The sequence below is a fragment of the Eucyclogobius newberryi genome, unplaced genomic scaffold, assembly GCF_026437365.1.
Source record: "Eucyclogobius newberryi isolate DKJ021-1_F unplaced genomic scaffold, fEucNew1.0.hap1 SCAF_4, whole genome shotgun sequence".
Taxonomy (NCBI): domain Eukaryota; kingdom Metazoa; phylum Chordata; class Actinopteri; order Gobiiformes; family Gobiidae; genus Eucyclogobius; species Eucyclogobius newberryi.
In genome coordinates, this window is record NW_027316056.1 from 26,802,736 (window position 1) to 26,826,726 (window position 23,991).

Below are 23,991 nucleotides of genomic sequence, written 5' to 3' on the forward strand. Positions count from 1 at the left end.
TGACTGTTCATATGACTGAGATACTTTTATCTGTTTTTTACTGTGTTTTTATTTTTTTTGTGATTTAATACTGTATAGTGATTATGTGTTTAATGTTGTAAAGCACTTTTAATTGCATTTTTGTAGGACTTGTGCTCTACAAAAAACATTATGTTGATTGAATATTTTTTAATTATGGGATTTTTTTTATCTTTGAAAAAAAAAATCGGTGTATTACATGGTGCATGTATGTACTACAAGTGACATGGAAAATAAAATTCAGTTGACAAACGGGAAAAAACATAAGCAAACAAGAATAGATTTTTATTAGATTTATTAGCGGTTTTCACTGTATAGACAATGCCCGATGGTGAGCAGAGGCCAGTTGTAGGTTATATGTTGGACCCTTACCGCTATGCAAAAGAAAAAAAGGACGCAAAAAGTACTTTCATACTTCATACTCATTATTACATTTCCTTTATTTTAATGATAAGAAGACAGTGTACATTTTATCTGGTGATTCTGTGCTAAATTTGATAACTTGTGATCCATGATAAAACTGACCTAAGAATCTTGGGGTTGTTTTTGACAACACTTTTAAATTTGACAAACAAATTGACAGTGTGGTTAGAGCAAGTTTTTATCAAATACCTTTACATCTTAAGTAAAGCCTTTTTAAATTGCATCGACCTTTAAAGGACTATTCATGTTGCTCAAGAATAGACTATTGCAATGCACTTTATGTTGGTGTCTCCCAGTCGCCCTCAGCCACCTTCAACTCGTACAGAACGCTGCGGCGAGTTTTCTAACCAACACACCCAGACGTCAGCACATCACCCCAGTTCTTTTTGGACTCCATGATTTAAAAATGTACTTTTACTTAAATAGTTTTTAAAGCTAAATGGCCGGGCACCTCCTTATTTGGCCGAGCTTCTGTCTCCTCCAAACCCAAGCAGGGCTCTAAGGTCGACAAATCAGCTTCTGCTGGACGTCCCCAGAGCCATGACTCAAACACTGGGGTGATCGAGCCTTCTGTCGCTGGTCCCAGACTCTGGAACAAACTGCCCCCCGACATACGCCCCCCGACATGCGCACAGTCACAGATTTTAGCCTTTTTAAAACTAGGCTTTAAACTTATTTATTCAGACTGGCTTTTAACACTGTAATTTAGCGATACTTTGTTTTATACAGTTTGTTTTGACTTAGTTTTATGTTTCGTATTGCCTTGATTTTTATTGTGAAGCACTTTGGTCACTTTGAGTGTTGTAAAGGGCTGTATCAATAAAGGTTGCTTGATTGATTATGAAAGTAAAATTGGGGTCACCAAAAAAAACCTGAAAAAACAGCAGAATATTTTTGTTTGCTTGGTCTGTTAATTTTGGTCAAAGTCTATAGCAATAAATAACTTAAAAACTTAGATAACCTGTTCAAGTATACATTCAATGGAACTGTGGTAAAACAAACGAGGAAAAAAAGAATAAAAGACAAAGTATATAACAGTTTGAGGAAAATCTGTTTGTCTTTTTTATATTGATATTTTTCTTAGCCTAAGAGATCCTTCCTGGACTGACATGTTAAGAATGCATATAGCCATCATACTAATACAAATGTGGCAAGACGAGTGTTTTCGTATTGTTTTGATTAAATAAAAAAAAACAACGCCACTGGAGATTAATCCAGGAAAAAGAATTAAAGTAAAAGGACACAGGTAAATTCATTGAAAGAGGCAGTGCTGAATGAAGTTACATAATGTATTGTTGGTTCGCAGAGGTTTAACTGGTGGATTCACAGACTTTTCAGCCATTAGGTTCCTGCCCGACCCGCCCGGTACCAGCTACACAGAACTCCAGCTGGGGACATGACAACCTTGCAGCCGGCTCCACGGAGGACTCCGGTACCGTCAACCGGACAACACTAGAAATGAGGCGCAATGGAGGGTGGCAACATGCGACGTAGATGGATCAGATTATAAAAAATACATTTACTTGGCCCTTACGAGACAACAACCCACGCAACCTGACCGAACTTGACGGATATTATAATAGATCCATGGACGACAGCCGCAACGAACAGGAAGGCGGAAGTAGCAGACAAGGAGCGTAGGAGATACAACTGAGAATTTATAGCAGACATGTGCGCTATCTGCCGGCATGATGGGCACACTGCTACACTGAATACATTAAATAGTTGTGATTAAATGGTTGTTGTATTATTCTACAATACAAAAAGTTTTATTTGATCAGTTGAGGCCTTATGAAGTATCAATATCAATAATTTGTTAGTAAATTTCTCTTTATTGTCACACAGAAAAATCCAAATATTTGATGCAATATTATAGTATAGATATTTTCAGAACATTACAAAAATAATAGTGAAAGGTCGACAGCTTAAACATATCTTCTATGTACGCATTTTTTGTTATCCAGATAACAAATAATATTAATACTAATAACAATAGTGAGCTGTCAATATTTTATAATATATAGATCTATTGTTGAATTAAAGTGCAAAAGGTTGGATTATTTATTTTACTAAGACTTTATAAACAATTAAATGTAAAATTTTGCACACATAAAAAGAAAAAAAACAAAACAGAAGAAAGCAGTTTGGCACCATTTATCATTTAAACTATGAAAAATGTTTACCCCAGATTATTCCACCAAAGTCAAAGTTTAGATAAAAAACATGTCATTTGCATTTTAAGAAAAACAACAAGTAATAGAAGTAAAAGGTGTGTACATTTGGTCATAACAAAAAGCTATTCCTTCTCTGATTTGTGTCAATAATACATTTGGTTCCATGATAATTTATTTTACGTTACCTTTCAAAAAGTTTTTACATTCTAATTATCAACATATGGACAAAAATGTTAAACAATTTTGACAAAGCATTTGAAAGCACTTCTTTTACCATGTCACAGTGACAGTAAATTTCATTGTGCTCATTCTTTTTCCTTTGATGCCTGTGTTGATGCCTGAATCTGTGTGATAGCGAGAAGTATCAACGTCAGGATTGACATGGAGATCACTGTGGGTTGCGAACTGCCGGCTGATGATTCTGCAATAGTTGTAAAATCAAATGTTATTTCCAACAATAGCTTTTGATGCTGAACAATTAAAATACACTACTTACGTGCTGAGACACTGCCTGCTATAACATTCAAATTGGGGGAATTGGACAATGCACTGCTCAGTTGTGAAGTCGCATCGGTCGATGATGGAATAGAAGTTTTATTTTTCTACACAAGAGTCATATCAACAGCTACAGATCCACTCCTGTAATTATAATGCAGAGATTTATTTATTAAATTGATACATTCAAGTACATTCAGTTGAGAAAAAAAGTATGACTTACGCAAATGAATTTATAATTGCTCGTAAGAAACTTGAACCATAAAGCTTCTTACATGCTGAATTGACCTGCAAAAGTTAGATTTGTAAACAACATATTCAGATTCTGCACAAGGAATATATACTTGAAAAGACTGGATAATTATTGGATAGTGGCTTTTCTGCTTGTAATTTTCACATAAAATTGTTATGCTAAGTTTCTCAAGGAATGTTTACATCATTCAACACGGTGCTTGCTAAGGTCTTATATGCTGTCGATGAGGAGTCCAAGAGATCAGATGTAAAGGTTTGGTCAAGTTTGAAATTCAGGCTCTGTGTTCCTTCACTGGATGATGGAGAATCTGTCCCTACAGTTGTAGTGGAAGTAGCAGCGATGGTTGTGGTAGTTGTCGTAGTCGCTGCGGCAGTTGTAGTAGTCGCTGCGGCAGTTGTGGTAGTCGCTGCGGCAGTTGTGGTAGTCGCTGCGGCAGTCGTGGAAGTCGCTGCGGCAGTTGTGGTAGTCGCTGCGGCAGTTGTGGTAGTCGCTGCGGCAGTTGTGGTATTCGCTGCGGCAGTTGTTTCAGCAGTTGTGGTAGTCGCTGCGGCAGTTGTTTCAGCAGTTGTGGTAGTCGCTGGGGCAGTTGTCGCTGCGGCAGTTGTTGCAGCAGTTGTGGTAGTCGCTGGGGCAGTTGTCGCTGCGGCAGTTGTTGCAGCAGTTGCGGTTGTCGCTGCGGCAGTTGTTGCAGCAGTTGTGGTAGTCGCTGCAGCAGTTGTGGTAGTTGCTGCGGCAGTTGTGGTAGTCGCTGCGGCAGTTGTGGTAGTCGCTGCGGCAGTTGTGGTAGTTGCTGCGGCAGTTGTGGTAGTCGCTGTAGCAGTAGTTGATGTACTTGTTGATTCTAAAATATATTAGAACAGTCCAGAATTTGTAAATTTGAGCGTCTATGTATTTCTGCTAATCAGATAAATTCAAATGTTTTTTTAACTTACGTGCTGAGATGCTTCCTGAAACTACATTGATTTTGGTGGAACTACTCAGTTCTGTGCTTAGATCGGAAGTTGCAGTTCTTGCTATTGGAACAGAGCTTTGATTCGTGTACACAAGAGTCATATCAACAGCTACTGATCCCTTTCTGTAAGAGCAATGCAAAGTAATAAACAAAGCAAACTAACAAAGAAACAAAACAAAGATGCAAACAAAATATTTCAAAGCATCTTACGAGAAGGAATTGATAATGGATCTGTAAGTTGAGCCATACAACTTGCTGCATGCCGTATTCACCTGCAAGTTCAAAACTAAGGGTGTTAATAATGGGATTAGAATTGCAAATGTAACTACAGTAAGTACGTCAAATTGTCATACCTCATTAATTATAGTTGAAGCTAATGTCTGATATGTAGCAGAAGAAGCGTTAAGAAGATCTGATGAAAATGTTTCATTAAGTTTAAAGGTTAGGCCAAGTGTCCCTTCACTGGATGTTGCAGGATTGGTGGATGCAGTTACACTGGAAGATGTAGCCATTGCAGTGGTTGCATTTATTGGTGCTGGAGTAGTTGCGTTTGTTGAAGTTGGAGTAGTTGCGTTTGTTGGTGTTTGAGTAGTTTGTTGGCGTTGGAGTAGTTGCGTTTGTTGGCATTGGAATAGTTGCGTTTGTTGGCGTTGGAGTAGTTGCGTTTGTTGGCGTTGGAGTAGTTGCGTTTGTTTGGGTTGGTGTAGTTGTGTTTGTTGGTGTTGGAGTAGTTGCATTTGTTGGCGTTGGAGTAGTTGCGTTTGTTAAAGTTGGAGTAGTTGCGTTTATTGGCGTTGGAGTAGTTGCGTTTGTTGGCGTTGGAGTAGTTGCGTTTGTTGGGGTTGGTGTAGTTGCGTTTGTTGGCGTTGGAGTAGTTGCGTTTGTTGGGGTTGGTGTAGTTGTGTTTGTTGGTGTTGGAGTGGTTGCGTTTGTTGGCATTGGAGTAGTTGCGTTTGTTTCATTAAGTTTAAAGGTTAGGCCAAGTGTCCCTTCACTGGATGTTGCAGGATTGGTGGATGCAGTTACACTGGAAGATGTAGCCATTGCAGTGGTTGCATTTATTGGTGCTGGAGTAGTTGCGTTTGTTGAAGTTGGAGTAGTTGCGTTTGTTGGTGTTGGAGTAGTTGCGTTTGTTGAAGTTGGAGTAGTTGCGTTTGTTGGTGTTGGAGTAGTTTGTTGGCGTTGGAGTAGTTGCATTTGTTGAAGTTGGAGTAGTTGCGTTTGTTGAAGTTGGAGTAGTTGCGTTTTTTGGTGTTGGAGTAGTTTGTTGGCGTTGGAGTAGTTGCATTTGTTGGCGTTGGAGTAGTTGCGTTTGTTGGCGGAGGTGACGTCATGTTGGTTGGGGGAGGTGAAGTCAGGTTGGTTGGAGGAGGTGAAGTCATGTTGGTTGGGGGAGGTGACGTCATGTTGGTTGGGGGAGGTGACGTCATGCTGGTTGGAGGAGGTGACGTCATGTTGGTTGGGGGAGGTGACGTCATGTTGGTTGGAGGAGGTGATGTCATGTTGGTTGAAGGAGGTGACGTTATGTTGGTTGGGGGAGGTGACGTCATGTTGGTTGGAGGAGGTGTTGTCATGTTGGTTGGAGGAGGTGACGTCATGTTGGTTGGAGGAGGTGATGTCGTGTTGGTTGGAGGAGGTGACGTCATGTTGGTTGGGGGAGGTGAAGTCATGTTGGTTGGAGGAGGTGACGTCATGTTGGTTGGGGGAGGTGACGTCATGTTGGTTGGGGGAGGTGACGTCATGTTGGTTGGGGGAGGTGACGTCATGTTGGTTGGGGGAGGTGACGTCATGTTGGTTGGGGGAGGTGACGTCATGTTGGTTGGGGGAGGTGACGTCATGCTGGTTGGAGGAGGTGACGTCATGTTGGTTGGGGGAGGTGACGTCATGTTGGTTGGAGGAGGTGATGTCATGTTGGTTGAAGGAGGTGACGTTATGTTGGTTGGGGGAGGTGACGTCATGTTGGTTGGAGGAGGTGTTGTCATGTTGGTTGGAGGAAGTGACGTCATGTTGGTTGGGGGAGGTGAAGTCATGTTGGTTGGAGGAGGTGATGTCATGTTGGTTGGAAGAGTTGATGTCATGTTGGTTGTTGGAGGTGATGTCATGTTGGTTGGAGGAAGTGACGTCATGTTGGTTGGGGGAGGTGACGTCATGTTGGTTGGAGGAGGTGACGTCATGTTGGTTGGAGGTGATGTCATATTGGTTGGAGGTGATGTCATATTGGTTGGAAGAGGGGAGGTCATGTTGGTTGGAGGCAGTGATGTCATGTTGGTTGGAGGTGGTGATGTCATGTTGGTTGGAGGTGGTGATGTCATGTTGGTTGGAAGAGGGGAGGTCATGTTGGTTGGAGGAGGTGAGGTCATGTTAGTTGGAGGTGACGTCATATTGGTTGGAAGAGGGGAGGTCATGTTGGTTGGAGGAGGTGACGTCATGTTGGTTAGAGGAGATGAAGTCATGTTTTTTAAAAGTGGTGATGTAATGTTTGCTGATTGCGTTGTAGTAGCATTGGAGACTGGTGTTTGAGCTAAAAGAAGAGAGAATAAAAGAATAAAGTCTAAGATTTTCAAGTACAGTAGGTGGCACTACAGGCATTTTCCTTTCGTCTTCATCTTTAATTTCGGTTAAGTCCACTCTCTTAACAAACTACCATATAATCTTTCATCTTATAAACAATTGAATTAACATATATACAAGTAAAGGTGTTTTATTATTTGACAAACTCCAATGATATGTAACTTTAGAGGAAACTACATTTGCACCCTCTAAGATAACTATAACGGGTTTATGTCAATTATCTTTGGCAATTTTTACACGTACAATTTTGTATTTTCATACGACAACAAATAAAGAAAGGTATTTAAACATGAATCAACTACAACTTCAAGAGTGATTTAATAATATCTATAACTTTGAGTGAGTTACTGATGAGATATACCATTATAACATAGTTAAAAGCTCAAGTATATTTTACACGATTTCTCTCCTTTAAACGTTATCTAATTGATACCGCTTAATGTTTTCAAGTTGTTTCACTTGCAGTGTATCATCTTAACTGTGTGTCATTTTACCTGTTGTTGTTGTATTGTTTGCTGATGCCCCTATTATACCTGCATGGTACAAGAAATACATAAATAAATACATCTATAAAAAAAAGAAAAATATCTATATGGTGTTGTACATTACCTGCCAGCAGGACAATAAGTGCTAACGGTTTCATCTGCAAATAAAAGGGAATACATATTTTTCACAGGAAAAAAATATATATTTGAGCTATCTCAGACCACCTATATTTCAGTAGCATAAAAACAATTGCTTTATGGTTTTATGTACACTTTATTGTCCCCAGAAATGCGTCGGTCAATGCTGCTGCAACCTTTAGGAGCAGTGGGCACCTCAGTTCTGGTAGCAATCAGACTTTAGGGTTTGGTTGAAGTTAAGGTTAAGATTAAGATAATATACTTAATTATTCCCGTAGAGAATTTTGTCCTCTGCACCTGTCTTTCAATGTTGCTTAAGCAACCTGTCAGGAGCAGTGATCACTGCAGTACAGCAGAAAACTGAGTTCCAGGAGGAAACCCACCCAGCCACGGGAAGAAACATGCAAACTTCCTCCAGAAAGGCCCGCCGCCCCAACAACCTTCTTGCAGTGGGGACAGGGTGATAGCTCTGCCACAGTAGTAGTATCAATTTTTTGATCTGGTTTTACTTAGAATTACAAGCCTTTTATCAGGTGGTATTAGAGTGAAAAGTTTGAGAACCAAAGTATTCAAACACTTCAAGGCGAGGCCTCCCTTAGCTTCAAACTAAGTACATAGTTCGGATTCTCTAAGTAAGCAAGAAATTCTTTATGTCTAACTGAAAAGACTCACACACTCAATCATCTTGTATTAATTATCCCAAATTTAAAAAAAATTAAATACTTTATGAGGGGTTTCTTAAATTATATCTAAATTGCATTTAGGAAACTCTTGAAAACGTTTTCCATCAGTTTTGATTCTCTAATAATCGTAATAAAGTTAATAATAGTTGTAATACAAATATGAATAATGAATACAGTTAAATAGTTTTATTTACGACGGAGTATAAGGGCCAAATACAAATAAAAAAATTGCGTGACACTACGAGAATATATTAAAAAAATGTTTACATTAAAGTCATAATTTAAATAAAAGTCCTACATTTATGACTCTGTGGTGGCATCGGCCCTCCTGTATGGTGTGGCCTGCTGGAGCAGCAGCATCACAGAGAGGGAGAGGAAGAGGCTAGACAGAGTCATCAAGAAATCCAGCTCCGTCCTGGGCTGTGCTCTGGACTCGGTGCAGGAGGTAGGGGACAGGAGGGTCCTGGCTAGATTCACATCTATGCTGGACCATGAGTGTCACCCCCTGCAGGACACTCTCTCCGCTCTGGAGAGCAGCTTCAGTGAGAGACTGATCCACCCTCACTGTGTGAAGGAAAGGTTCCGTAGGTCTTTCCTTCCTGCTGCTGTCAGACTTTATAACAAAAACTGTTAGTACTGAACACTCGCAATACTGACCTAACCTAATACTGATGTGCAATTTTGTCATATGTGCAATTACTGTGAAATTCATGTGCAATCTATGTGCTGTCGTGACACATATTCATGTGCAATTACTGTCGGGATCACATGCAATGGTATTTATTTATTTATTTATTTGTCTATGGGAGTTTTTATTTATTTATAGGAGATCTTCTACTGAAAGTGTTTTTCAGACTTCCTATAAGTGATCTGTTCTTCTGTATCTACCTCTGTATCTACCTGCGTTGCACCAATGACATTTCCCCATGTGGGAGAATAAAGGAATATCTTATCTTATGAGAATAAAGTCGTAGTTTAGGGGCTGGGGTCAATTTCCCGATTCAAAGTGACGTGAGAAATTAACTTTGGCCCCCACGGCCAGGACACAAAACAATGGGCTTGGAACAAGCGATAGAAAATGAATGAATGAATAATAAGAATGCATTAGATTTATTTAGATTTTCATAGACACATTTCTTCTTTAAAGCAGCACCTGCATTACTCTACGGATACAGACAGTTAAAACCAAACTTTAGAACATTCTACATGGCAGATCCTCCACCTGAAACGTTACAAGTAAAGTTGGAGGAGAAATAAGCCCCTTCACAGCAAGAATGTTTTCTTTTCAAGCTTTTCTGGTAAACCACCTGTAATTAAGTAATTGCATTTATTGAAGTCTTTTTTTGGTCTGAAATCTTACACGGAGGGGCTTTTAGTAAACCGTTGAAGCATAAATAAAAGGCCTGTTTTATTTGAAAGTTTTGTTTATTTTCTTTGAAATTCCTGTTTAGTTTGAAATGATCAGCAAATTGTAACAAAAAACAAACATTTGTTAAAAACACACATATATATTAAGAATTGCACATGTATGTATAATCATATTCAATAATGTTTCTTTTTTGAGGCCATGTTACAGGATAACATTGATGTATATGTATATACATACATATATATATATATATATATATATATATATATATATATATATATATATATATATATATATATATGGGTAGATTATTGCAGATGACAATTGTCAACTCCTAGTATTATATTATTATTTTTCCATTACAAAAAGGTCCCATGAAATCTACAAAATTATTGGGGTCCTTACCTTCAGTTCAGAGTCCTAAAATGTATTTTCTCCGTATGTCAAAGATCCAGCACCTAATGTTTGAGAGCAAAATGAGAGTACTCCTCTGGTGAAAGGTTTTTGTAGTGTGGACCAGAAAATCTGGCTTTTCTAAAATGTACAGCCTTACTTGAACAACTTGTTTCCAAATTTGGAATGGGAACAACAGCACACAAGGGGTAGAAGCCAACCTATAGAAAGTATTTTTAAAATTTCAGATATGTAATCTTCTCTCTTAAGGTTACATGGTATGAGTATATCTTGATTTTAAACCACTACAACTGCTGTAACAGACTGATCCACCCACTTTCTGGAAAGAAGAGGTTTTGCAGGTCTTTCTTTCCTGCTGCTGTCAGACTTTACGATGAACATCGTTAGCCCTGAACATGTGTCATGCAGCTTGTGTTATGTTTGGGAGTGTCTACAGAGCCGCGGAACGCAGCCGAAACTGCATGGTTTTTTTTGTGCCGCGGCTCCTGAAACTGCTGGGCTATTTGACCGTGCCGGGTTAGACCGCGCCGGGTTAGGGTTAAGGTTAGGGTCAGTGTTAGGGTTAAGGTTAGGGTCAGGGTTAGGGTTAAGGTTAGGGTCAGGGTTAGGGTTAAGGTTAGGGTTAGGGTTAGGGTTAAGGTTAGGGTTAGCCATGAGGCTATATGGCCGTGCCGCGGCTACTGAAACTGCTGGGCTATTTGACCGCGCCGCGGCTCTGCAGCTACGGCCTTTATGTTTATGTGCAATACCGTGACATAATTTTCAGATATCCCTGGTCGGATAGTTTCTGTCCATATAACAGCCACTTACTGTAAATAAGTGTGGAATTTTATTTATATTTTTTGCTCTCAAGTATATTTTTGTAGGGGAATGGAGATGGACATTCCACGGCCAGATAACAGAAAATCTCTTTGAACATTGGGGGGTTTTCTTTCTCCCTCTCTCCCTCACCGCAGGGAGCCGCTGTGACTTTCGTGATAACAGACCTTTTCCCCATAGTCTTACAGGAGGACGCCCTGATGAAAACTATGTTTTATGTGATTATGCCATGAATGTTTGCCTGAATCAACTCCATACACCGCATGTTTCACCTTGTGTTACGTATTTTTCCACTGTTTAAGGTTTTATATTCCCAATGCTTTAACTCAAGTGCCCATCACAGGTGAAAGAAGATGTAAAATGTATCTACCTCAAGAAATAATGTGCACAAACTGACAAAAGTGTTTAATGTGTAAATGTTAAAACAGGGTTCAATGTTTTTGCCATTATTATTCACGTTACTCCAGTTTTATTTTCTCGGCCAGGAAAATGTTAAACAGGAAGTCGTCGCAGTAGCGCCCGCCCCTTTCGCTCCCAGCATGCACTGCGGGCTAGGTAACAAAAGGACGCTCCGAGCTAGGAACGTTCTCTTCTCTTCTCTTCTTGCTCTTTTTTTCCTTTTTGGTTAAGCTTTTGTCTCTCTTTGAAGCCGTCTCCACGGACGAGCCTTTTTACTTTTCCTTTCTCTCAACAAAGCGTCCGCCACGTGGGTCAACAAGGCTAGGCCAGCCTCTTCGCCCCCCTGAACTCTGAAAACACCTGGAAACACCTGGAACTAAGCTTAAGCGCTAAACCGGACAGAGACTTTCTTTTCTACTTCGCTTCTCCTATTTTTTAAGTAATCTACGCCGTTTACGTGGATCAGCGCTACGTTCTCATCTGACTAAAGGCCGCGTGAGGAGCTAACACGCCGCTAAAGCGTTCTACCGCTAAGGAACTCCCGGACATCGCCACCGCTACCGCCCCGCGTCACGGACATCGCGGCACGCCACTGCCTTCGCCCGCCACACCGCTCCACGCGACGCCTCGCGCCGCCGCCCCGCGTCACGGACATCGCGGCACGCCACTGCCTTCGCCCGCCACACCGCTCCACGCGACGCCTCGCGCCGCCGCCCCGCGTCACGGACATCGCGGCATGCCACTGCCTTCGCCCACCACACCGCTCTACGCCGCTGCCTCGCCACGGATCTCGTCCGCGGACAAGGACCAGGCGGACCGAGTTTCTACAAAATCGTAAGCCGAGTTCAGTGTGCGGTTCTTTTCTGGCGTGATTTGGGTAGAGCTCAGCTGTTCCTACTCCCCTCAGCTTCTCACTTTCCCTCTTTTTGATATAGATTAGCATATACATTTTTCATTATCACAGGCAAAACCCTGGTTTAACATTATCTGCATGAAATCTGCTGTTAAATCTGATATAACATTACCTGTGATTTACCTGTGTGCAATTTCTGCTCCGGTGCCCTTTTTGATTGCCCTTTTGATAAATAAACTACACGAAAGAGTTATTGACTATTGTTTGTTTGATTAGACTATGTGTAAGTCCCTGAATCGTGAAACACCCTTCAGACCTTTTAACGAGCGCGATTAAGGACCGTATCTTAGCTCTTTGGGTTTTACCTTGGTGCCCCGTCTTGTCTCGTTTCTGCTAAGAAATCTTCCTTAATCATAAACTGAATACCTGTAGTTTGAGACCCTACATTTTCCTTATCTGTTTTTTCTGTTCCTAGTCTGCGTTGCAACTCAGGGATTCACTGGGAGTTGCTATAAAATATATATCCAAGTGATGTTTATTTTAACAAAATACAGTGTGTATATATATATATATATATATATATATATATATATATATATATATATATATATATATATACACAATATCAATATATATATATATATATATATATATGATGGCTCTGAGAGAGGACCTGTTGTGGAAAAATATAATCTGGCCCTTTGCTTTCTTAATTAATTTGATGTAGTTCTACACACAAAGACACAGCTTGACACAACCCCTCCCCTCCTGGAGATTTACATGTCCCAGGCCAGGCCCCGTTTGGTTTCAAACTAGGACAAAGAGCAAGACATGTGAATTGAATCAATGCAAATGTTATCCACTGTCTCCCGAAACCCCTGGTTCTTTGGTCACTTTGTACCCGCGCTACCTGTCTGACCGATAACTTTCCGTGTGTGGGGTCATGTGACTGAGGTGTATAAATAAGGAGGACATGGGACAAAGGGGAGATTCTGATCATGCAATGTACCAGAGAGAGAGAAACGCCTCATTAAATCAGCTTGACATTGAGACAAAGCAACTCGCTTCCTGCCTTATTTTTGCCATTAGCACCACAGCAGTTACCATCACTGCGGCAGACATACAGGAAAGAGTCTCAGGTAGGAAAAACTGGACAGCACCGGGCCCTGACATGATACATTCATACTGGCTCAAGAAACTCACCTCACTCCACGAGCACCTAGCAGCCCAAATAAACACACTGCTAAGAGACGGGACGCACCCTGAATGGCTAACCGAAGGGCGTACGATCCAGATCGAGAAGGATCCGTCAAAGGGTACAGTCCCGTCCAACTATCGGCCAATAACCTGTCTCTCCACATGGAAGCTTCTGTCGGGCATAATGGCAGCTAAGATAAGTGGGCATATGGATCAATACATGAGCAGTGCTCAGAAGGGTATTGGCAAACATACCAGAGGTGCTGTCTGGTAAACAGAACAGTTGCACGGGACTGTAGAACCCGACACACCAACCTGAGCACTGCCTGGACTGATTACAAGAAAGCCTACGACTCAATGCCACATACTTGGATCATGGAATGCTTGGAATTGTACAACATCAATGGGGCTTTAAGCCTTCAAAGGGAACTCGATGAAGCTGTGGAAAACCACCCTTGAGGCCAAGTGGCAAGCAACTTGCACAAGTGACCATCAAATGTGGCATATACCAAGGTGATGCGCTTTCCCCACTGCTGTTCTGCATAGGTCTTAACCCCCTCAGCCAACAAGACTGGCTATGGATACCGACTCAGGAATGGGGCTACCATCAGTCACATCAAGCTGTATGCTAGAAGTGAGCGGGACATTGACTCCCTGATTCACACCACCAGGATCTACAGCTCAGATATCGGAATGTCATTTGGACTAGAGAAGTGTGGGCGGATGGTGACTAAGAGAGGGAAGGTAATCCACACAGAGGGGGTCTCACTCCCAGAAGGAACGATAGCAGACATTGAGGACAGTTACAAGTACCTGGGAATCCCACAGGCAAATGGCAACCTCAAAGAGGTAACAAGGAAAGCGGCTACGGCCAAATACCTACAACGAGTGAGGCAAGTCCTCAGAAGCCAGCTCAATTGCAAGAACAAATCCCGGGCAATAAAAAGCTACGCCCTGCCAGTGATCAGATACCCTGCAGGAATAATCAGTTGGCCAAAGGAGGAGATACAGACCACAGATGTTAAGACACGAAAGCTCCTGACCATGCATGGAGGGTTACATCCCAAATCTAGCACCCTGAGACTGTACAATAGCCATAAGGAAGGAGGCCGGGGAATAGTGAGCGTAAGAGCCACCATCCAGGACGAAACGTCCAGAATCAGAATCAGAATAAAGTTTATTGCCATTTGTCAATGAACAGGATTCATGGACATAGGAACTTGTCCTGGTGGTTTGGTGCAACACAAACATCAAACACTGAACAATGAATACAAAAACCAATGGACAATAAATAACTACCGGTAGGGATGCATACCTAAACCCACGTTCAGGTTCAAGTCCGGATTCGAATCCAGAGGTTTAGGTTCAGGTCCGGACCTAATGAGTCCGGCTGAACTCATGCCATTTTTGCATAATGTTATAACAGCATAACACAAGCTACTTGGCTCAATTAAGTTGAAGACACATGAACAAGGACGACTATCAAACACAAGGCTTAACTGCAGACTGAAATAAACTCAATTTATCTGGTTTATTCACTGTTTATTAACAGAAGTTACAACTTACAAATCACAAGCTGCTAGCTAACACACATTCATGTGTTTTACTTGAGGAACAACTTCCGAACAAGAGCAAGTTGAGTATTGGTATTGGAGCAGCTGTTTCAGCTGATACTATGTTTGTCAAGTGTATTACTGGTTTGACTGGGCTGTTCCCACACTTGAAGTTTAATGCCTTTAGATACATTTCCACTCTTTAATTTTGCAGATCCATTGGCATCAAAGTCATGTAAAAACCTTCAGAAACTAGCATAACAGTCAACTAGAACCACTATAAATCAATCGACCATATTTAACAACTGTAGAATACAAATACTATTACAAAATATAAGCTCCAATTAATGAATCCAGCAATTAAACAATATTACTTTGACTTAGTATTTACTTAGATGTATAAATATGTATCTGGCACATTAACCCACTGAAATAAACGCTACATCACACCACAACATAATACAGTTATTTTATTCATATTGTAGCAACCCTAGTCTCTAGTGCGCGTGCGTGCGGTCTCTGGGGCGGAGCTAAGAGCGGGCTCAGGAGACGAGGTGGTTTTTGATTTTCTCGTTCCATCGCCATGGTTACGGCCAACAATAACCAACTCTGTTCAAGAAATAAAGGTGACAACTTCGGTCTCTCGCGTCTTTAAACTCATTGCGCCGGCTTCAACTTCTGCCGCGGGGAAGACGCGTGCGGCGCTGATGGCTCCGGGCCCGCCATTGACAGCGATGTCAGTGTTTACGTCTTTTCTAGCGCAAATTTGCGATCTATGGAAGGTTTAAGATGGTTTAGATTCTAGAACGTAAAGGATATAGAATGTGAGAGGTAGATTTTTAATGAGTCCAGAACCGAATCACCGGGGTTTCGTTTTTTTGGACCTGAACCCGAAACGTTTTTTCAAGTCCGGATCCGGTCCTGCGGAGCGGTACGCATCCCTAACTACCGGGTATTAAAAATAGGTAAGTAGAGTTAAAAATAGACATGATATTTACATAAAATAAAGTATGTAGTGCAATAAAAAGTGAACAGTGAGTGCAGAATGCTTAGGAAGTGTTCATGAGTCCAACGGCAGAGGGAAAGACCTCCCATCACAACCTCCCTTGTGATGGGAGGTTCTGGTCCGGATGGACCGTAGCCTCCTGCCTGAGGGGAGTGGTTCGAATAGTCCGTGTGCCGGGTGAGAAAGGTCGGCTGTGATCCGACCTGCACGTCCCAGAGCCCTGGATAGGTGGGTGGTGAGGGTGGTGTCGTCCGCAAACTTGACTAGTTTTGGCATGCCTGGAGGTACAGCAGTTTGTGTACAGTGATCCCTCGTTTATCGCGGGGGTTACGTTCCAAGAAGAACCCGCGGGAGTCGAAATCCGCGAAGTAGAAACCTTTATTTTTTTACAGTTATTATACAATGAAATACTCCATAAAACATTGAAGCTCACACGCGCGCTGTCACCGGCCTCTCACACGCAGCGCCGCTCTAACCGGCGTGTCCCGCAGCTCACACACGCGCTCTCACCGGCCTCTCACACGCGCCGCTCTCACCTGCGTGTCCCGCAGCTCACACGCGCGCTCTCACCGGCCTCGCAAACTTCAATTTGGCAATCGGTTTTACGTACGTGTACAAATTATTGACACACAGGTAGAGAAGACGCGGAGAGACTGTTAAGCCAATCAAGTCAATCACCTATTGTTTTGTTTTGCTCTTTGGTCATTGCAGGTAAATGGTACAACGGAGTATAAGGGCCAATCCAAAATGTTTTTTAAATGTGGGACACTACGAGAATAAACTAATTTTGACATTAAAGTCCTAATTTTCAAGTCAAAGCCAGAAAAAAGTCCTACATTCACGAGAATAAACTCGTAATTTAACGAGAATAAACTCATAATTTAACAAGAACAAACTCATACATTAATGAGAATAAAGTTGTAGTTTAGGGGCCGGTGTCAATTTTCCCATTCAAAGTGACGTGAGAAGTTCATTTTCAGCACCATGGCCAGGACGCAAATGGCACTTGACTTGGATAAGTTAAAAGTTACTACAAATGCCCACAATAGATGTCGATCTATATAATGCGGGCCTTTTAGACATCACAAACAATCATTTCCCCGGTGCAGTGTCCCCATGTCCTTCCTGTGAAGCCGTGCGCACTGTGCAGCCAGTGCCTCACAGTTGGGAAATAATGACGTACTCCGGTGTTGGTGCACGTGTGTTGTTGGAGCTGCGCTCATGCCATGGCTATGAGCGCCATGGCATGGAAATTTAGGGGTAATAATGTGCTCTGATCAATAACATCAATTCAATAACAGGAAGTATGATTACATTAGTTATGCGCTCAAGTCTCTACACGGGCTTCCTGTGGTTCAGAGATTAGACTTTAAATCAGCTCTACTTATGTATAAGTCTCCATGGCCTAGCAGCGTAGACATCTCGAACATATTAGTGCCACCTCGGACTCTGAGGACCTCAGGGACTAGCCTCCTGCTGATGCCTAGTGTCAAGACCGGATGCAGGGAATCTGCATTCCAGAACTATGGGGCAAAAGTCTGGAATTGACTTCCCCAGGTTGAGACAGCCCCCCACCCCGGCGGTATTTAAATCTAGGCTAAATACTTTTTTATTTGGCTGTGCATATGACTGAGATACTTTTATCTGTTTTTTACTGTGTTTTTATTTATTTATTGTGATTTTATACTGTATAGTGATTATGTGTTTAATGTTGTAAAGCACTTTTAATTGCATTTTTGTAGGACTTGTGCTCTACAAAAAAACATTTAATTGATTGGTTGAATATTTTTTAATTGTGGGATTTTTTTTATCTTTAAAAAAAAAAAATCTGTGTACTACATGGTGCATGTATGTACTACAAGTGACATGGGAAATAATTCAGTTGACAAACGGGAATAAACATCAACAAAAACGAATAGATTTTGATTTATTAGCGGTTTTCACTGTATAGACAATGCCCGATGGTGAGCAGAGGCCAGTTGTAGGTTATATGTTGGACCCTTACCGCTATGCAAAAGAAAAAAAGGACGCAAAAAGTACTTTCATACTTCATACTCATTACTACATTTCCTTTATTTGAATTATAAGAAGACAGTGTACATTTTATTTGGTGATTCTGTGCTAAATTTGATAACTTGTCATGCAGATAAAACTGGCCGAAGAATCTTGGGGTTGTTTTTGACAACACTTTTAAATTTGACAAACAAATTGACAGTGTGGTTAGAGCAAGTTTTTATCAAATACCTTTACATCTTAAGTAAAGCCTTTTTAAATTGCATCGACCTTTAAAGGACTATTCATGTTGCTCAAGAATAGACTATTGCAATGCACTTTATGTTGGTGTCTCCCAGTCGCCCTCAGCCACCTTCAACTCGCACAGAACGCTGCGGCGAGTTTTCTAACCAACACACCCAGACGTCAGCACATCACCCCAGTTCTTTTTGGACTCCATGATTTAAAAATGTACTTTTACTTAAATAGTTTTTAAAGCTAAATGGCCGGGCACCTCCTTATTTGGCCGAGCTTCTGTCTCCTCCAAACCCAAGCAGGGCTCTAAGGTCGACAAATCAGCTTCTGCTGGACGTCCCCAGAGCCATGACTCAAACACTGGGGTGATCGAGCCTTCTGTCGCTGGTCCCAGACTCTGGAACAAACTGCCCCCCGACATACGCCCCCCGACATGCGCACAGTCACAGATTTTAGCCTTTTTAAAACTAGGCTTTAAACTTATTTATTCAGACTGGCTTTTAACACTCTGTAATTTAGTGATACTTTGTTTTATACAGTTTGTTTTGACTTAGTTTTATGTTTCGTATTGCCTTGATTTTTATTGTGAAGCACTTTGGTCACTTTGAGTGTTGTAAAGGGCTGTATCAATAAAGGTTGCTTGATTGATTATGAAAGTAAAATTGGGGTCACCAAAAAAAACCTGAAAAAACAGCAGAATATTTTTGTTTGCTTGGTCTGTTAATTTTGGTCAAAGTCTATAGCAATAAATAACTTAAAAACTTAGATAACCTGTTCAAGTGTACATTCAATGGAACTGTGGTAAAACAAACGAGGAAAAAAAGAATAAAAGACAAAGTATATAACAGTTTGAGGAAAATCTGTTTGTCTTTTTTATATTGATATTTTTCTTAGCCTAAGAGATCCTTCCTGGACTGACATGTTAAGAATGCATATAGCCATCATACTAATACAAATGTGGCAAGACGAGTGTTTTCGTATTGTTTTGATTAAATAAAAAAAAAACAACGCCACTGGAGATTAATCCAGGAAAAAGAATTAAAGTAAAAGGACACAGGTAAATTCATTGAAAGAGGCAGTGCTGAATGAAGTTACATAATGTATTGTTGGTTCGCAGAGGTTTAACTGGTGGATTCACAGACTTTTCAGCCATTAGGTTCCTGCCCGACCCGCCCGGTACCAGCTACACAGAACTCCAGCTGGGGACATGACAACCTTGCAGCCGGCTCCACGGAGGACTCCGGTACCGTCAACCGGACAACACTAGAAATGAGGCGCAATGGAGGGTGGCAACATGCGACGTAGATGGATCAGATTATAAAAAATACATTTACTTGGCCCTTACGAGACAACAACCCACGCAACCTGACCGAACTTGACGGATATTATAATAGATCCATGGACGACAGCCGCAACGAACAGGAAGTCGGAAGTAGCAGACAAGGAGCGTAGGAGATACAACTGAGAATTTATAGCAGACATGTGCGCTATCTGCCGGCATGATGGGCACACTGCTACACTGAATACATTAAATAGTTGTGATTAAATGGTTGTTGTATTATTCTACAATACAAAAAGTTTTATTTGATCAGTTGAGGCCTTATGAAGTATCAATATCAATAATTTGTTAGTAAATTTCTCTTTATTGTCACACAGAAAAATCCAAATATTTGATGCAATATTATAGTATAGATATTTTCAGAACATTACAAAAATAATAGTGAAAGGTCGACAGCTTAAACATATCTTCTATGTACACATTTTTTGTTATCCAGATAACAAATAATATTAATACTAATAACAATAGTGAGCTGTCAATATTTTATAATATATAGACCTATTGTTGAATTAAAGTGCAAAAGGTTGGATTATTTCTTTTACTAAGACTTTATAAACAATTAAATGTAAAATTTTGCACACATAAAAAGAAAAAGACAAAACAGAAGAAAGCAGTTTGGCACCATTAATCATTTGAACTATGAAAAATGTTTACCCCAGATTATTCCACCAAAGTCAAAGTAAGATTAAAAACATGTCATTTGCAGTTAAAAAAAAAACAACAAGTAAAAGAAGTAAAAGGTGTGTACATTTGGTCATAACAAAAAGCTATTCCTTCTCTGATTTGTGTCAATAATACATTTGGTTCCATGATAATTTATTTTACGTTACCATTCAAAAAGGTTTTACATTCTAATTATCAAAATATGGACAAAAAATGTTAAACAATTTTGACAAAGCATTTGAAAGCACTTCTTTTACCATGTCACAGTGACAGTAAATTTCATTGTGCTCATTCTTTTTCCTTTGATGCCAGACACTTGATTTAGGTCAGAATCTGTGTGATAGCGAGAAGTATCAACGTCAGGATTGACATGGAGATCACTGTGGGTTGCGAACTGCCGGCTGATGATTCTGCAATAGTTGTAAAATAAATTGTTATTTCCAACAATAGCTTTTAATGCTGAACAATTAAAATACACTACTTACGTGCTGAGACACTGCCTGCTATAACATTCAAATTGGGGGAATTGGACAATGCACTGCTCAGTTGTGAAGTCGCATCGGTTGATGATGGAATAGAAGTTTTATTTTTGTACACAAGAGTCATATCAACAGCTACAGATCCACTCCTGTAATTATAATGCAGAGATTTACTTATTAAATTGATACATTCAAGTACATTCAGTTGAGAAAAAAAGTATGACTTACGCAAATGAATTTATAATTGCTCGTAAGAAACTTGAACCATAAAGCTTCTTACATGCTGAATTGACCTGCAAAAGTTAGATTTGTAAACAACATATTCAGATTCTGCACAAGGAATATATATTTGAAAAGACTGGATAATTATTGGATAGTGGCTTTTCAGCTTATAATTTTCACACAAAATTGTTATGCTAAGTTTCTCAAGGAATGTTTACCTCATTCAACACGGTGCTTGCTAAGGTCTTATATGCTGTCGATGAGGAGTCCAAGAGATCAGATGTAAAGGTTTGGTCAAGTTTGAACTTCAGGCTCTGTGTTCCTTCACTGGATGATGGAGAATCTGTCCCTACAGTTGTAGTGGAAGTAGCAGCGGTGGTTGTGGTAGTTGTTGCAGCAGTTGTGGTAGTCGCTGCGGCAGTTGTGGTAGTCGCTGCGGCTGTTGTGGTAGTCGCTGCGGCAGTTGTGGTAGTCGCTGCGGCAGTTGTGGTAGTCGCTGCGGCAGTTGTGGTAGTCGCTGCGGCAGTTGTTGCAGCAGTTGTGGTAGTCGCTGGGGCAGTTGTGGTAGTCGCTGCGGCAGTTGTGGTAGTCGCTGCGGCAGTTGTGATAGTCGCTGGGGCAGTTGTCGCTGCGGCAGTTGTTGCAGCAGTTGTGGTAGTCGCTGCGGCAGTTGTGGTAGTCGCTGCGGCAGTTGTTTCAGCAGTTGTGGTAGTCGCTGGGGCAGTTGTGGTTGTCACTGCGGCAGTTGTGGTAGTCGCTGCAGCAGTTGTGGTAGTCGCTGCGGCAGTTGTGGTAGTCGCTGCGGCAGTTGTGGTAGTTGCTGCGGCAGTTGTGGTAGTCGCTGTAGCAGTAGTTGATGTACTTGTTGATTCTAAAATATATTCAGAAACATAAAGGTTTATTATTCAAACAGTCCAGAATTTGTAAATTTGAGCGTCTATGTATTTCTGCTAATCAGATAAATTCAAATGTTTTTTTAACTTACGTGCTGAGATGCTTCCTGAAACTACATTGATTTTGGTGGAACTACTCAGTTCTGTGCTTAGATCGGAAGTTGCAGTGCTTGCTATTGGAACAGAGCTTTGATCGGTGTACACAAGAGTCATATCAACAGCTACTGATCCCTTTCTGTAAGAGCAATGCAAAGTAATAAACAAAGCAAAATAACAAAGAAACAAAACAAAGATGCAAACAAAATATTTCAAAGCATCTTACGAGAAGGAATTGATAATGGATCGACTGTAAGTTAAGCCATACAACTTGCTGCATGCCGTATTCACCTGCAAATTCAAAACTAAGGGTGTTAATAATGGGATTAGAATTGCAAATTTAACTACAGTAAGTACGTCAAATTGTCATACCTCATTAATTACAGTTGAAGCTAATGTCTGATATGTAGCAGAAGAAGCGTTAAGAAGATCTGATGAAAATGTTTCATTAAGTTTAAAGGTTAGGCCAAGTGTCCCTTCACTGGATGTTGCAGGATTGGTGGATGCAATTACACTGGAAGATGTAGCCATTGCAGTGGTTGCATTTATTGGTGCTGGAGTAGTTGCGTTTGTTGGTGTTGGAGTAGTTGCGTTTGTTGGGGTTGGTGTAGTTGTGTTTGTTGGTGTTGGAGTAGTTGCGTTTGTTGGCGTTGGAGTAGTTGCGTTTGTTGGGGTTGGTATAGTTGTGTTTGTTGGCGTTGGAGTAGTTGCGTTTGTTGGGGTTGGTGTAGTTGCGTTTGTTGGTGTTGGAGTGGTTGCGTTTGTTGGCGTTGGAGTAGTTTCATTTGTTAAAGTTGGAGTAGTTGAGTTTGTTGGCGTTGGAGTAGTTGCATTTGTTAAAGTTGGAGTAGTTGCGTTTGTTAAAGTTGGAGTAGTTGCGTTTGTTGGTGTTGGAGTAGTTGCGTTTGTTGGTGTTGGAGTAGTTGCGTTTGTTGGCATTGGAGTAGTTGCGTTTGTTGGTGTTGGAGTAGTTGCGTTTGTTGGCGTTGGAGTAGTTGCGTTTGTTGGCGGAGGTGACGTCATGTTGGTTGGAGGAGGTGATGTCATGTTGGTTGGAGGAGGTGACGTCATGTTGGTTGGAGGAGGTGATGTCATGTTGGTTGGAGGAGGTGACGTCATGTTGGTTGGGGGAGGTGACGTCATTTTGGTTGGAGGAGGTGATGTCATGTTGGTTGGAGGAGGTGACGTCATGTTGGTTGGGGGAGGTGACGTCATTTTGGTTGGAGGAGGTGATGTCATGTTGGTTGGAGGAGGTGACGTAATGTTGGTTGGGGGAGGTGACGTCATGTTGGTTGGAGGAGGTGAAGTCATGTTGGTTGGAGGAGGTGACGTCATGTTGGTTGGAGGAGGTGACGTCATGTTGGTTGAAGGAGGTGACGTCATGTTGGTTGGAGGAGGTGACGTCATGTTGGTTGGAGGAGGTGACGTCATGTTGGTTGGAAGAGGTGACGTCATGTTGGTTGGAGGAGGTGACGTCATGTTGGTTGGAAGAGGTGATGTCATGTTGGTTGGTGAAGGTGATGTCATGTTGGTTGGAGGAGGTGACGTCATGTTGGTTGGAAGAGGTGATGTCATGTTGGTTGGTGAAGGTGATGTCATGTTGGTTGGAGGAGGTGACGTCATGTTGGTTGGGGGAGGTGACGTCATGTTGGTTGGAGGAGGTGACGTCATGTTGGTTGGAGGAGGTGACGTCATGTTGGTTGGAGGAGGTGACGTCATGTTGGTTGGAGGAGGTGACGTCATGTTGGGTGAAGGAGGTGACGTCATGTTGGTTGGGGGAGGTGACGTCATGTTGGTTGGAGGAGGTGACGTCATGTTGGTTGGAGGAGGTGACGTCATGTTGGTTGGAGGAGGTGACGTCATGCTGGTTGGAAGAGGTGATGTCATGTTGATTGGAGGAGGTGACGTCATGTTGGTTGGGGGAGGTGACGTCATGTTGGTTGGTGGAGGTGTTGTCATGTTGGTTGGGGGAGGTGTTGTCATGTTGGTTGGAGGAGGTGACGTCATGTTGGTTGGAAGAGGTGATGTCATGTTGGTTGGTGAAGGTGATGTCATGTTGGTTGGAGGAGGTGACGTCATGTTGGTTGGGGGAGGTGACGTCATGTTGGTTGGAGGAGGTGACGTCATGTTGGTTGGGGGAGGTGACGTCATGTTGGTTGGAGGAGGTGACGTCATGTTGGTTGGAGGAGGTGACGTCATGTTGGTTGGAGAAGGTGACGTCATGTTGGTTGGTGGAGGTGATGTCATGTT

At 41.6% G+C, this 23,991-nt stretch overlaps 1 protein-coding gene and 1 long non-coding RNA gene across 3 annotated transcripts; both read right to left on the bottom strand.

The window, feature by feature from the left end:
* Positions 1-2,738: 2,738 nt before the first annotated feature.
* On the bottom strand, positions 2,739-3,750 carry LOC140377187 (uncharacterized). Of its 2 annotated transcripts, XR_011930099.1 has the most exons (4): positions 3,546-3,750; positions 3,334-3,398; positions 3,112-3,254; positions 2,739-3,036 (listed from the first exon to the last, which is right to left on the bottom strand). It is a non-coding gene; the product is annotated as an uncharacterized lncRNA (long non-coding RNA). The 2 variants fall into 2 exon arrangements; XR_011930098.1 differs by lacking the exon at positions 3,546-3,750 and having other exon boundaries at positions 3,334-3,466.
* A 171-nt stretch (positions 3,751-3,921) lies between these two features.
* Positions 3,922-22,812, bottom strand: LOC140378006 (uncharacterized). The gene is made up of 12 exons (XM_072463635.1): positions 22,114-22,812; positions 21,968-22,032; positions 21,738-21,880; positions 20,971-21,623; positions 20,759-20,823; positions 20,537-20,679; positions 20,376-20,461; positions 4,669-4,905; positions 4,526-4,587; positions 4,296-4,438; positions 4,036-4,204; positions 3,922-4,003 (listed from the first exon to the last, which is right to left on the bottom strand). Exons 1-12 carry the CDS (start codon positions 22,810-22,812, stop codon positions 3,922-3,924), a joined length of 2,547 nt encoding a protein of 848 aa, XP_072319736.1.
* Positions 22,813-23,991: the final 1,179 nt, after the last annotated feature.

Coding starts and splice junctions, on each gene's coding strand:
- LOC140378006 (XM_072463635.1), bottom strand. CDS start 22,812: ATGACGTCACCTCCTCCAACCAACATGACATCACCTCCTCCAACCAAC. Junction 20,680..20,758: donor GCAATTATAAATTCATTTGC/GTAAGTCATACT, acceptor TTATAATTACAG/GAGTGGATCTGTAGCTGTTG. Junction 4,205..4,295: donor TTCAGGAAGCATCTCAGCAC/GTAAGTTAAAAA, acceptor AATATATTTTAG/AATCAACAAGTACATCAACT.